The following is a 14,259-nucleotide window of genomic DNA, read 5'->3' as shown; positions in this document are numbered from 1 at the left end:
CCGAAACTGATATGCTCATGTATTATGCCAGTTTCAGCAGCTCTTGACTAACCAGCTCACACATGCGGCGTTAGCAAATATAAGCTGTCACTCTGACGTGTACGCCTGTGTTGACTTTGTTACCTCGTAATCCATTTGGAGTGCATTTTCTTAGGATTACCTTTTTATCAGTTGTTCCCGAGTGCTTTTATAGCTGACAAATCTCTTCTAAGTTACTAGGGAAACATTTATTCCCTCCATTAACTAAACATTAAAAGCTACAGTCAGGACTGGTGGTAGGAGTCAAAAAATTCAATGAGGCATTATCTAACTTCATATGTTCCATTGCAGAGTAGAACTCTGTGTCCTCTAAGTGATGTCTAAGACCGCCTACACACTTTGTGGGAGACTGAGTGATTTCAGTGTGTGGTCTGAAACATCAGCATGTTGATCAGGGAACCTTCTTGCAAAAGTCAACAGTAAAATTCCCTACCCCATGCTACCGTTGAAGTGTGAAGTGCCTCAACATGAGCTGCAGTTAGTTATCTTCACCAGCTTGAATCCAACGGTTAGTATTTTTCCTTGTGGAAGACACCCACGGTAATTTTTTTGAAAGAACTGAATGGTGTTCACTCTTTTAAGGCACCATCTTGGGGATGGTGTTGGTGCTGCTTCCATCCATCTTCTGAGTTACTAGCTTGATTTGACGTCTAGCTCAGAGTCCTGGGAATCCCAAATCATCAATGAGACTTAATTTTCCTCAGCTGGGAATTAGGTGCAGATGTCTCACTTCAGGAGGAAAGATTTTAATGATGAAGCTCTTACAAAGGTACTACTTCTTCCATCACAAAACTGTTCATGAAGCAGTTAAGAGTCTAATCATGATCACTTGAATACAGATCATCCCAGCAGAAATTAATTTATTTAATAATTAACTCCTAGATACAGCTGACAGAATACAGTGTCACTAGGAAATAGAAATCAAAAGACTACATTTTACATAGATAATGGAGGAAATGTACTTTTCCATCAAGCACTAAAGTCAGCTCTAATGAAGAGAGCTTGTAAAATTACAGAAGCAACACAATAGCCACTAAATATCTTGCTGTCTTTCAGAGTAACTCACATACTTACCCTGTTTCAAACACATTTTACATACTTGTGTGTGCGTGTCTAAGCACATACATGAGTAGAGTTCCTAGTATCTAAATGATAGTTAGAAAACAAAAAGTTTATAAGACAGAAAGTTACAGGAGTTGTTTTTATGATTGAGGTTTAGTTAAATCTGAATGTAAATGGATCTCTTCAAATTTTGTGACACAGAGGGTTCAGCATTGCGTCATTTTTTTTTGAAGTCAGACTGAAAACCAACACAGGGTTCACTTCATATGTATATTTCCTATATAAAGAAATGTTTTCATCCAGCACTGATGAGAACATATTCTCAACAGTATTTTCAGTTTAAACTTTTTCCTCTTCACAGTTTTAAGATGAAGAATATAATAGACTACTTTCAAAGTACCTACTTGGTGGGAGGTAAACTAAATGCTGCAAATTGCTGGACCGGTAAAGGAGATCGTTTTGATTAACAAACTAACCAACTTTGCACTTTTCTGTTGTATTTTTGTCTAAAGGCTAATTTAGTAATGAGATAGCATTTGATTGCAAAACAAGAAGGAATTTTTGGTTTTATGCAGATCCTAAAGAAAAAGAAAATTGATGCTGTAATTATTGTTAAAAATTTCTAAAACTCTCCCCAGTATAACTGTACACTTAAGATTTTGCTCTCACTCTAAATCATTTCACAAGCTACTAAAGCCAGAAGCAAAAGTCACACTGAAGAGTAGAGATTCCTGTTCTGATCACATAAATTTCTAGCCCTAGTTCTGAATCAGTCATGGTCAAAACGAGCTGAATTCAGTGGAACCGGTAGTTCATTCCTGCTACTGTTTGTTGTGTGAGTTACATTTAGTGTGAATTCAGACAAAATACAAATTAATCAAATTCCAAATAAAATTAGTCATCAGATGCTATCATAACAAGACAATACATATGGTACTCGTGGTTACAGTTGTATAAGAAATGCCAGTCCATTACCCTGAGCTGACCAGAACCAGGTTGTTGCAAAGATATAACAAAGAAGACAACTCATTGCTAGTAAATAGAAGCTTAAATCTAGCAAAACAACTCAGCTACAGGGAGAAATCCAGAACTCATAGCCAGAAAGTGGGATCCAGAGCGGTGTGTTAGGGACCATGACTCCCAGTTCAGTGCCCGGGGGGAATTAGGCACTTTGGGTATTGCCTAGAGACAATGAATAGGAAACAGATAATGAGAAGGGTTGTAACTTCTCTCTCGAGAAGTAGGCACTTCAGCCCCAGGCAAGTCTCTCCACTGGGCGTTCAGACCACAAAATGCTTTCTGAAATTACTGTATTCAAATTGTCAGGGCTCACTCATTTCTCTTTGAAGTATATTGGAGGAGAAAGAAAAAAACAGTTTCGGCAACAACATAGCGGGGTCAAAGCATTAGCCCAGGTAGTCAGAGTTTACGTCCTCTTCGTTCTGAAAGGGCTTGTAGTCCTGATCTCTTCCTACCCCCCAAGTACTCCACCATGAAACCACAGGCAGCCTACCTGCGGCTGCTGCCTTACAAGTACCGCACCAGCTACTTGGTACCTGGGAACCCAGTGTACAAAACTGCCACAGATGTACTTTCTAAGAGCTCTCTGACATGTTTCTGAGTGGATTTTTTTTTTTTTTTTTTACTTTCCACCAGATGAATTCAGATCAGAAGGGTGAGTTTTCAAGATTGCCGCTGCTAGGCAGATTCATGCTGATACAGCATTTATACCGTTGTCATTTGCATCTAAAGGTGTAGGAAATGTGCAGCTCAGGACAGATCTGTGACTCTACACAAATGAGAGAGAGTACAGTTCTATTTTTTTTTTTTTTTTAGCTTGTGAAAGGTTTAATATGTGTTAATAAATATAAAAATCTTTTGTGTGCTTAACTACAAAATTCCATAATTTATAGTAGGTTTTCTAATATATATTTTATTATCACATATGTACAACAGGCTGGCTTTCAAGAATAGCCTTAAAAAGCACAAGCAGCAGAGTAGTTCATCTGTGACTTTTATAATGGACCATAAATGTTTCAGAAGAATGGTCTGGCGAGGGACTTCTTGACTGATGTTTTGTTCTGCAGGCTCTGAAAACAAAGAATGTGCAGGTATTTAGCAATAAACTGTACAGATTTTGGTTTGAACTTTGGCTTAATTGAAATCAGTGGCAAAATTCCCCTCTTTTTATGATAAACACTGTGGTATAAAATAATTCCCTTCACTATTATTCATGTACTGTTCTTTCTTCCATCCCCTCTATTCTTTAAATCCGAGTTTTATTTATATGCTGATATTCCTGTAACTGCAAACCTAAAGAGAAAGCCTCTGTTCCCATATATCCTTGACTTGCCTTTTGCATTTTTCTGCATGATTCCTCTTTGATCTGCCTCTGAATTTAATAATGAAATTTGACTCAATATCCCTCCCACTATATATAGCTCCTGCTACATCATGTTCTGTTACCTATCATCTGACAGTGTAATTCTTGAAATCTGGCCATTTAATTTGGTCCAAGAAAATGTATCATTTAAGAAAAGGCCATGTTCATTTGACTAAGTGAATGCACATTTCTGTTTTCTTACCAAGCATTGGTGTATGGGCAGTTTCTCATACTGTGTGGGGGGAAATGTTTACAGAATCCTATCAGCAAAAATGGCATTTGGCAAGAATATTAACTACAATAGCAGCATTCACGGTTTGGTTTCTAAATATGTTATAATGCTGAATATTCTCATTTCCTTTCTGCATTACCTCTGCCTGCTATAGGGCTAGGAAGGTAGCCTCACAGAATTTTTGAATTCAGATTTCACCTTCTCCTGCCATGGGACAGGAAATGAAACCTCCTGAAGCCTGGGATCTCTGCATGAATGGAGGGCATTGTAGATACGCATCGTATTTCACTCTTTCTTGCTGACACCCGCAATGTCAGTTCTTTCCATCACTGGGGCATGCTGGACTATTTTTAAAGACAATCGCAGTACCAACCTCTCAACTAAGCCAAAACATTTTATTTTCTGCTTTTCCAATTTCCTAGAACCAATGATTAATATGCCTATAAAATTACCTGATCTTTAGGAGAGTCAACAGGACTATTCCTAGGATGAGAACAATGCAGGAGGAATAGGCAATAATGTAGACTGTTTCACCTATAGGTAAAAAACAGAAAGCAGACCTGAAACATTTACTTCTTCAGTAATAAGAATCAGATTTGAGATCTGAATTGGAATGCATACATATGCAAGCTAAATCAGCAATCAATTCCAACATCAGTAATTAAAAGAAGGAAAAAGACCTAGATGGTATGCCAATGGTAGGAATAACTCTACCTTCACCAGTTGGTGCAAAATCATTTTCAGACTCCTTTCAGTAAATACCAGCTCCAATAGCACGGCATATGTGTAGCACTACCTTTTACTCTTCCACTCCAGGGGAACTGCAACAGCTTGTTACTCTGATTTGTGTTTTGGAGTATTTTCCCCACTGATTTTAAGGTGTTAATTTTAATCTGTGTATCAGAGGAGACTTGGTTCTTACTTACTTGCTAGACCTCTTTTCCTTTTTCACAAATTGCCATAATTGCAGTGTGCAGCAATGCTTGATCTAGAATCAAATGAATGTAAAATGGGATCTAACACTGCTTCTGGGCCCTGTGCCCGTGGAGTTTCCTCTTTCTTTTAGGCTTCTCACCAAGAAATAACTTAGGCAGCTTATGTGCTAAAAATTACAAGTCTTGAAAAATGGAGTTGTTTCAACTTTTGTTTTCCAAATGAAGGGAAACATTTTTCCCGGAGGAATGAATCCATCAGTTTTGATCGAATATTCTGAAGGAAAAGTATCAGTTGAGAATGTAACATAAGCGCTGAACCTGCGTTGGAGAGGTTAGATGACTTGACAAAAGGACTCAAATCCAGAGCCGCAAGCAGAAAACATGAGACCTTTCTGTTACTTTCCTGTTGCACTGATTCTGTCGTGTTTATACAATTAAACTCAAATACAAATAAACTCAAATGCAGAGTGGGAAAATATAGCCTTAGCTGTTCCCAAGGTGCTCCATCTTACGTAGTCAGTGAAATATTGACTACAGAAGAGATGGAGTCCCATCCCCATCCCCAGGCCACTTACCTGGTCTGTGAGATGGCCAAATTCTTGTCTCTGAATCAGTTATCACTTATTATATATTGTGCATATGAACACACAGACCCGAAATGAGACATTTCTGTATACACTACACATATGCAACAAATGTAGTGTATACTGTAAAACAAACACATGTCGTATGGGTACTGGAGCAGCTCCAGTAAGAGAGAGAAAATATACATTCTACAATGAGGCAAGCAGGGGGCAAGAGCTGAGCAAGGGATTGCACCTGCCTGGTTTTTATTATTATCACTTTTTTCTCGAAAGCTATCCAAAAGTCAAGTTTTCCAACAAAAGAAAAATGAAAGCAATGATTGAACCATCACAAGTGCACAGAGTGAACATACCACTTCATGCAGCAAACTACTGAAAAGTATTTAATATGTGGTGAATTTCTGAAGGAAGAGGGGCAAGGTCTGTCTGAGTCTCAGTGCAGGACTGCTAATATCATATATTAAAAAAATGGCTCAGCAGTTGGCCCTCCTCTCAAGTTACAACATTTCTTGAAGATGATGAGTTTTAGGAAAAGAATAATTTTTAGGTATTTTTTGCAGATTCTGAATCTTAATTGTACACTCAGTCATTTTTTTTAAACTTTAAAAAACTTTAAAACTGCAGGGGCAGTTGTAGGGACAAAAGTTTCCTAATTTTTTGAAGTGGAAAGTGAGGTTCACACATATTTAAGGCAAATGGATGTTTTTTTAAGTACATCACTAGGAAAACTATTAGGAGCAACAGTCATGGATGGTTGAGAACAGGCTAATATAATTTCACCAAAATGTAAATTTTTCTTTAAAAAGTTGGAAAAAAGTTTCATTTTGATAAAACGAAACACTCTGAAATGATCAAATTAAATCAAAATGTTCTATCTTTTTTGTCAAAATCTTATAAAATGCTATGGCTTTGGTGAACTAATTGCTGGTAAAAGAGATGTTGATTATAATATTTTCAGCTCTATGGGGAACACAAGAAAGATGTTAATGATGAGATCATGCTAGAAGCCATGTATTTTCTCCTGCCTTCTTAGAAGTGAGGGAATTTGTAAGGCTAGGAGAGGGCACAATTTTGTGGCTGAAGAGCTAATTCTTCATTTTGTATATTCTTTCTGGTTTAATCACTCGAACATGCTTATTCATCTTCCCTTAAAAATGTTGTTGGGGTGTGTGTTCTCGATAGGCACTCTGCTCTTTAAAAATCCAAAGGAATATTTTATATAAATTTTCACTATTAATCTATGTAAAATCAGTTCTTGAAAAGTGAAATAGTGCTAGGGAAGTTAAGAAATATAGACATGAAATTTTGGCTCTGTTCATCCCAAACCTTGTCCATGAAAACTACCAGAATTCACATTTCAATTCCTGTATGACATAACAGGCTGTGTTATCCCATTTTGATCTCTGTATACATGATACTGGTCATCTGAACATGAACTAAATAAAAATGAGTTAAGGCTTGAAAAACAATGCCCTAAGCAAACAATAAAAACACTGGCTGGAATTAGGCGCATTTGTAGTTATGGATCAGTAGACAACCTCAGCTCTCGTGCTGTGTGCTCATTCACAGTTCACTGTAGATCAGAATATTTTCTGGTTTTAGCAGAAATTATAAAAAACGTAGTGTACAAAACATGCCCATGTCGTTACTCTTCTAAGAAATAGCTGTCCCTCTTTCAGTACTTCTCTTCAACTGACCGACGTACAGAAGAGCAAACCTGGTTTGGCTTCTCTGACTAGATGGAGAAAGGGATACAAATATCTGCACGTACCATGGAGAAAGAAGGGCACACGCAGCATCTAAAGACACTCTTGTGTAAATCTACCTGCTTATGTATACAGAGTGAAATGGCTGTGAATATTCATCGGACACATTAATTCCGGCTGGTGCTCAGAAGTTTCTTGGCTACCCACAGCTTGTCACAGGCTTTTTTCTACATTTATAAAACAATCAGATTGCCAGTGTTTCATACCTTACAAATTAAAGTTGCTGGAGCTGAACTAATCTCAGTTCCCACAGCATCTGGTGTAATTATAGATAAACTCTGCCAATTACTTGTTTATCTAGATTCTCAGCATGGCAAAACTCCTCAGTAGGAAATATATGATAACTCTAAAATGTAAGATGAAATGAGATTAATTTCAACAGTTTGGGGTCAAGCCCAATTTTATTGTATCTCACAAGAACAGGATAAGAGTTCTGTATTTCTAGCTTTCCCTTCCAGCCAAAAAAATTCTTTAGCTCCAAAGCTCTAAGCTGATGCAAGTAAATGCTTATCTTCACACATGAATCATTTTTCAAATTTAAGTGTGGGAAGCAATCTTTTAAATTATGTGGATCTGTAAAATTGTGTAGATAATTTGCATAAGATAAAGTCAAAACCAGGCTGAAAGTGCATAACGAGGTAGGCAATAACAACTTTTTTGAAGTTTGGAGACTTCTGTTTTGATTTCTCTCTTTTTGATGCTGTTTCCAAAATGACATAAAATTCTGGCCCCATCTAAGCTTACAGCAAAAGTATCATTAACTTTTATATGGTTCGGACTCTGCCCACATCACATCTTGTTAACAGGGTTGTATCAGCCTACAGACAACTGGTTTGGCCTGTACCCTCCTGGGTGTGTGAATGAGTGTAAATCCACTCAAGATTTTTAAACAGTCCTGTTATCACACCAAAACCTGGAATAATATTCTTCCAACTGAACAGGGTTATATTTATTTGCAAATATATATATGAATATATGTATATATGTTTAGATTTATTATTTACTATGAAAGACTCCTTTTATTAAAACCAGTCTTATCCAACAGCATGATTTGCAATGCCACAGGATAGAATGGAGAAATCTTACTGGTTTTTGAACAGTAAGTGTTTTTTTTTAATTATAAAATTAAGAAACAGTTGAAGAAATACCAAATTTCTCTGAGCATGTTCATCTGCAGACAGTCATTAGTTTGATTTGGTGAAAGACATCCTTGTATCTTTCAGTGACAATCTAAATAAGGGATTCTTCTGAGATTTTGATGTAGGGACAAGACATTGGCAAGTTGCATCTCCTGCTTTCTAAGCAGAAAATAGCCAAGAAGCAAATATCTTCAAGTATCTTTACACACACAAAAGGCCATATTTGATGACTTAAGCATTTTGCCTCTGCACCCTGGGATTCTTCTTGGGATTTGATTTCAGTAAAGATAAATATTTTGTAAACATGATAACTCCCTTTGCAGCCTGAGTAATGCACGTTTACTAGCACATGAATCTAGGATACTGGGTTAGATTTTTGGCAGTGGGATTTATGAAACAATTTGCAATATGTTTTTTATCATAGGTAGATATCCTGAATCAGATTCTTCTCCTTGACCTGGCTTCCTATGAGACATTTATAGCTTAGAGAGTTCCCAGCTAGTGTACATGACAGCTCCAATAGAAGGAATATTTTATTGTATGGCTTAGGCTGGTCAGCATTCTTTTTATTTTTCTAAGGCTATCCAAAATTCTGTTAAGAGTTCAAGGACAGGTTTTTGGAAAGTATTCAGACTTCAGTGGGAACAGAATTCACTGGGTGTAGGCTGCATTTTGCAAACATTAATCTGAATCTCTGAGGGAAAGGTCTGCAGTTAGGACTGGTCACAGGGGTGAAATATCTCACATTTTACATTTGGTCACTTAGAGAAGGATTTCTTGCATTATAACTTGCATTATTTAACCACTAGAGTCTCGTTCCAGCTAGAGATTCAGTCTCCCCCTGTAGCTGGCAAAGAGAAGCCAATGCTTCCAGGCCACAGCAAAGGCAATCTGAAAAGGTGTGATTAATCTTCCTCTGAGGGTCCCTGACCTTCTTCTCTGGCTACATAGAGCACTTAGATGACATGCATCGTTCTTAGGTAAGTAATTTTAATGCTAAATTTACAGCTGAATGCTTGATTATTCACATGCAGGTCTCAGGAAACCCATTCTCATGAATCTATTTTTATACTTCCCAGGTTGCCCACTTCAGCAATAGTTGAAGGATGGAGATGATAGAAACCCCTTCATTTTGTACTGCATACAGAGCTTGAATTATTTTTTCACCGATAAATGTGTTCAGTATGAACAGTTATTGGAAACTAATTCATAGGAATGTCTGGGGTATTGTGATCTGCCCCATGCAAGGTAGAGCAGGTCATTCTCCTTAGAGCTGGTATTTGTGCATTAAGCTCTTAGTGTTCTCATTCTGTAATTAGGTCATCTGAAAGCAAATACAAAATTAATATGATTTCAACCATATGAAAATTTGTATATTAATTCAATAGCCTTTAACTTTATGTCACTTAATTGCTCCTGTAAATGCATGGAAATAAAACCAGATGCAGCTCTTCAGCCCATGGGATATCCTGATCAGCAATTGCATGCCCTTCTGTTGCCTGAGAAGGTAAAGTCTGATGGAGTGTAACACAAGACCCTTCTCAGACCATTTACTCTGGCTTCCTAACTTTGTTGTTGTAACTACTATGGCACAAAAAGTCAAGAGAGAGGAGAGAAGTAGGTGTGACATCAAAGCTAATAATTTGTATTAGACATTATGACTACTGCTCTCTAATGACTGTATGGAGACTCAGGCTCTGGCAGGCGTAATAGCTTAATTTTCCCCAATTATAATATAGTGATTGTGAGACTTCTATTTCAAAACCACTTATCAAAGAAATTGGTTCAGTCTCATTATCTTTATTTTGTGGTTATATAAGCTAAGCCAACCAGGTAGAGAGATTTTTCCTCATTATGTTGAATGGGGGAGCAACAGGTAGGTCTCACTTGCCTGAACCCCAGGGACTGAACCTTTAGTCTTCCCGGTCATACACAAGGGAAATCTCAAGAGTACTTCTATTAAAATCATGGAGCAATTTGCCCAAACTCACCGTTAATTGAAGAAGAATGAAGCTGTGCTCTGGGAAGCTTTTCTCCTGGTATTCCTGTATTTACCCAATGAAAACCTTTCTTCTTAATGGAAATTTGACCTGAATATTGGAAAGAAAATATCCATTCAAAATATTAGTTTAAAATAAGAATTTAAGTGAATATTACTGTTTGGTGTTTTGATAAGGATCGCAGAATTTATAAAGGCAGCTATTTAAAAATATTGTTTACTGATACACAACAACCAAAGTGAATGAAAGTTCTTCCTTTGACACGTCAGTTATATCTCCCTTGTAGTTTGCCTTATGGGGGACAAGTGTGCTTTAAAAATACTCTTTGCCTCAAAACAGCTTAAATTCTCTTTTCACAGAAACAATTTTAGAAATAGGCCCATGTGGTGGGTTGACCCTGGCTGGACGCCAGGTGCCCACCAAAGCCATTCTATCACTCCCCCTCCTCAGCTGGACAGAGGAGAGAAAATATAGCAAAGAGCTTGTGGGTCGAGATAAGGACAGGAGGGATCACTCACCAATTACCATCGTGGGCAAAACAGACTCAGCTTGGGGAAAATTAACTCAATTTATTACCAATCAACCAGAGTAGGGTAATGAGAAATAAACCCAAATCTCAGAACACCTTCCCTCCACCCCTCCCTTCTTCCCAGGCACAACTTCACTCTGGATTCTCTACCAACCCTCCCCAGCAGCGCAGGGGGACGGGGAATGGGGTTTACGGTCAGTTCATCACTTGTTATTTTCTGCCGCTCCTTCCTCCTCAGGAGGAAGACTCCTCACTCTTCCCCTGCTCCAGTGTGGGGTCCCTCCCACTGGAGACAGTCCTCCAGAACTTCTCCAACGTGGGTCCTTCCCACGGGCTGCAGTTCTTCACGAACTGCTCCAGCATGGGTCCCTTCCACGGGCTGCAGTCCTTCAGGCACAGACTGCTCCAGCGTGGGTCCCCCGCGGGGTCACAAGTCCTGCCAGCAAACCTGCTCCAACGTGGGCTCCTCTCTCCACGGGGCCACAGGTCCTGCCAGGAGCCTGCTCCAGCGTGGGCTTCCCACAGGGTCACAGCCTCCTTTGGGCATCCGCCTGCTCTGGCGTGGGGTCCTCCATGGGCTGCAGGTGGAGATCTGCTCCCCCGTGGACCTCCCTGGGCTGCAGGGGGACAGCCTGCCTCACCAGGGTCTTCCCCACGGGCTGCAGGGGAATCTCTGCTCCGGCGCCTGGAGCATCTCCTCCCCCTCCTTCTGCACTGACCTGGGGGTCTGCAGGGCTGTTTCTCTTACATGTTCTCACTCCTCTCTCCAGCTGCCATTTCTGTCTGTCCCGCAACTTTTTTTTCCTACTTAAAAACATTATCACAGAGGCGTTACCACTATCGCTGATGGGCTCAGCCTTGGTCAGCGGCGGGTCCGTCTCAGAGCCGGCTGGTATGGGCTCTCTTGAACACAGGGGAAGCTTCCAGCAGCTTCTTACAGAAGCCACCCCTGTAACCACCCCCCACTACCAGACCCTTGCCACACAAAGCCAATACAGCCCACCAAACCAATATAGAATTGGTGAGAAATGGGTAGTAGTTTGAAATAATTTCCAAAAGGCAAAGCTTACTCTCCAAATGAATTGCTAGACCTCAACTATTTCACAAAGGCGTGTCCTCTTTGTGGGCATAATTTCATTAATGTATCTCAAAATATGCATCTTCTGTTGAAATGACAAATAAAAGGCCTACCTAAGTAGAACAGTTTACAGAGCAAGAGGCTAAACCATGTGAGGATGTGCATGGTCACTCACATGAATTGTAGGATGAGAAGTTTTTGTTCCCTAGAGGAATGAAACAATAGGACAAAGACTCATGTTTGCAGCCTGGAACGTCATCTAAATAGCAACGGACTAAATCTCCTTGTAACGTGGTGACTTTCTGTCACTGGCATTTTTGCTTCTTCCTTCCGTGACACCGATCCTACACTGGCACCGATCCACCCTGTGCTTCTGTCTCATACAGCAGCCAGTTATTCACAGTTCTTGCCTTTTGCTGAGTCTGCAGCAAGCTTTAATCCTAAGTGCAGCCCCAAGAGCAAACATTTGCAGCAAGGCAGTGCCGTGCAGGAGTAGGAAGGCGTGATGGTGTAGGGACGCCTTGCAGGTCTGTTCACGCCAGCGCTAGAGGCAAAGATCCCTTTTGCTAGCGGTGGGTATTTGCCTGTTCAGAAAGACTTCAATGTTAAGAGTCGTCACCACTCTAAGAGTGAAAGTTATCCAAAGTTTGCAGCCAGGCCAGCTGAATAAATTTGCAGGAGGGGTTGGAGGAGGTCTGCAACAGAGCACTCGCTCCGCAGCTCCGAGATGCCGTGCGGATAATGGCATTTAACACGGCACTTTACAATCAAACCCGTAATCATCGCTCTCTTCAGTTTAGCTGCATTACAACTAGACATCTAGAAAAAACAAAAGCAGGATTCACAAGACTCTGCAAATGTTCTGCAGAGTAGGTGCCAATCCTTTACTCAGGCGAAGGCCCTGGATTCCCAAACTGTTGTTTAACTAGCAGGAATTTGTTTCACCACAGGAGCAAGCAAACTTCTGTTCTTTGATGCCAATTAGGTTAGGGAAATTTCCATCACAAAAACCATTTTATCCTGAGACTGCTTCAGGGAATGGTAAAACTGATGAGTAGTTATTTGATTATTATGACATGAGAGTCATCTTTTTGCTTTATAGGTAAAGAATAACACAATGATGTGATCACTCATTTGGACCATTAGATGCAGCCATAAAGCGAACAAACAAATAATGCTCATTAGCAAAACACCACCAGTGCAGTCTTAAATCTAACAGTGTTATGATATCATTTTTCCAGGGGATTTGGCATATGATTTTTAAACTTTTCTCAGAGTCTGAATTTTAGTAGTGATTAACTAAGCTTAAGGGCAGTGTTTCAGCGACTTGATTTTAATTTTTGGGTAGACTTTGTGTGACAAGAAAAAATTTACACCCTTATTAGTGGTAATATTTTGGCTGCTAAAACTAAAAAATTAGCTAATTCATTCAATGAAATGCATGCAAGCAATTAATACATTTTTTAAAAGCAGTCCATCAGACGGAACTATGAAATAGCCATTGCTTTTCACTGAAATCTTTAGATATAGTTGCCTCTCCCAAGCTAGGTTGAGAATACATGTAATTACATATAGAAGATGACTGGCATAGGGTATGCTGCACTAGCACGTAGTGTATCCTAAGAGGATTTATATAGCAAAATAACTGGTGTGATAGATCAAAGATTTGAGGAGAAGAGGGTACTTTGGTCTTTAATCTCGTCCATCGGCCAGATGCTTGGATGTAGCTGGACCATTGCAGAGGCGGCAGATGAACCTTCAGGTTCAGTTTTAGGCTGCAGGAGTCCAGGAACCACCCTGTGATGTGGAACCACCCTGTGATGTGGAACCACCCTGAGATGTGACCCATGGCACTGTAAGTGGGCACAAACGGGATTTGCTTTGAAGGCACACTCCTGGTTCAAACTAAAACCTTAATATTTGCTCCCATATTGGCATTCATTGCACTAACAATTCTCTCTTAAACAAAGACTTGGCAAGGACTTTTATATTGAACAAAAATAAGATCTAGCACATGAAAGGTTTTACTGGTTCTGAGTAAGTACATATATTTCATGTGAGTTAACCCCAGCGCTTTTACTGAAGGCCAAATGCTGAAACCTCCATTCACAGCAGCTTTTTGTTTGAGAGGTCCTATTTAAATCACTGAAGTTATTTTCTTTGGAATGAAGTCTGTTACTCAATGTGTGTAAGCTATACTAATATTTAGACTCCAAGAAGAACAGAGAGAAAAAGACAACATAATGTATCGTATTGCATAAGTTATCATTACAGCGCTGTTTAACATCTTTATCGGTGACATGGACCAGTGGGATCGAGCGCACCCTCAGCGAGCTTGCTGGTGACACCAAGCTGTGTGGTGCGGTCGATATGCTGGAAAGAAGGGATGCCATCCAGAGCGACCTTGACAGGCTCGAGAGGTGGGTCCGTGTGAACCTCGTGGCGCTCACGAGGCCAAGCGCAAGGTCCTGCGCATGGCTCGGGGCGATCCCAAGCACATATACAGGCTGGG

General features: G+C 39.8%; 1 protein-coding gene across 1 annotated transcript in view; it reads right to left on the bottom strand.

The window, feature by feature from the left end:
• Positions 1-3,103: 3,103 nt before the first annotated feature.
• The window catches only part of GFRAL (GDNF family receptor alpha like), a 29,269-nt gene continuing 18,113 nt past the window's right edge, over positions 3,104-14,259 (bottom strand). The window contains exons 8-10 of the mRNA XM_075049883.1: positions 10,132-10,230; positions 4,169-4,250; positions 3,104-3,191 (exon numbers count right to left, since the gene is read on the bottom strand). Coding sequence (XP_074905984.1) covers positions 3,104-3,191; positions 4,169-4,250; positions 10,132-10,230 — 269 coding nt within the window. The remainder of the gene's footprint in view (positions 3,192-4,168; positions 4,251-10,131; positions 10,231-14,259) is intronic.

Source organism: Buteo buteo, chromosome 17 (genome assembly GCF_964188355.1).
Source record: "Buteo buteo chromosome 17, bButBut1.hap1.1, whole genome shotgun sequence".
Taxonomy (NCBI): Eukaryota; Metazoa; Chordata; class Aves; order Accipitriformes; family Accipitridae; genus Buteo; species Buteo buteo.
This window is presented reverse-complemented; position numbering and strand designations above follow the sequence as displayed.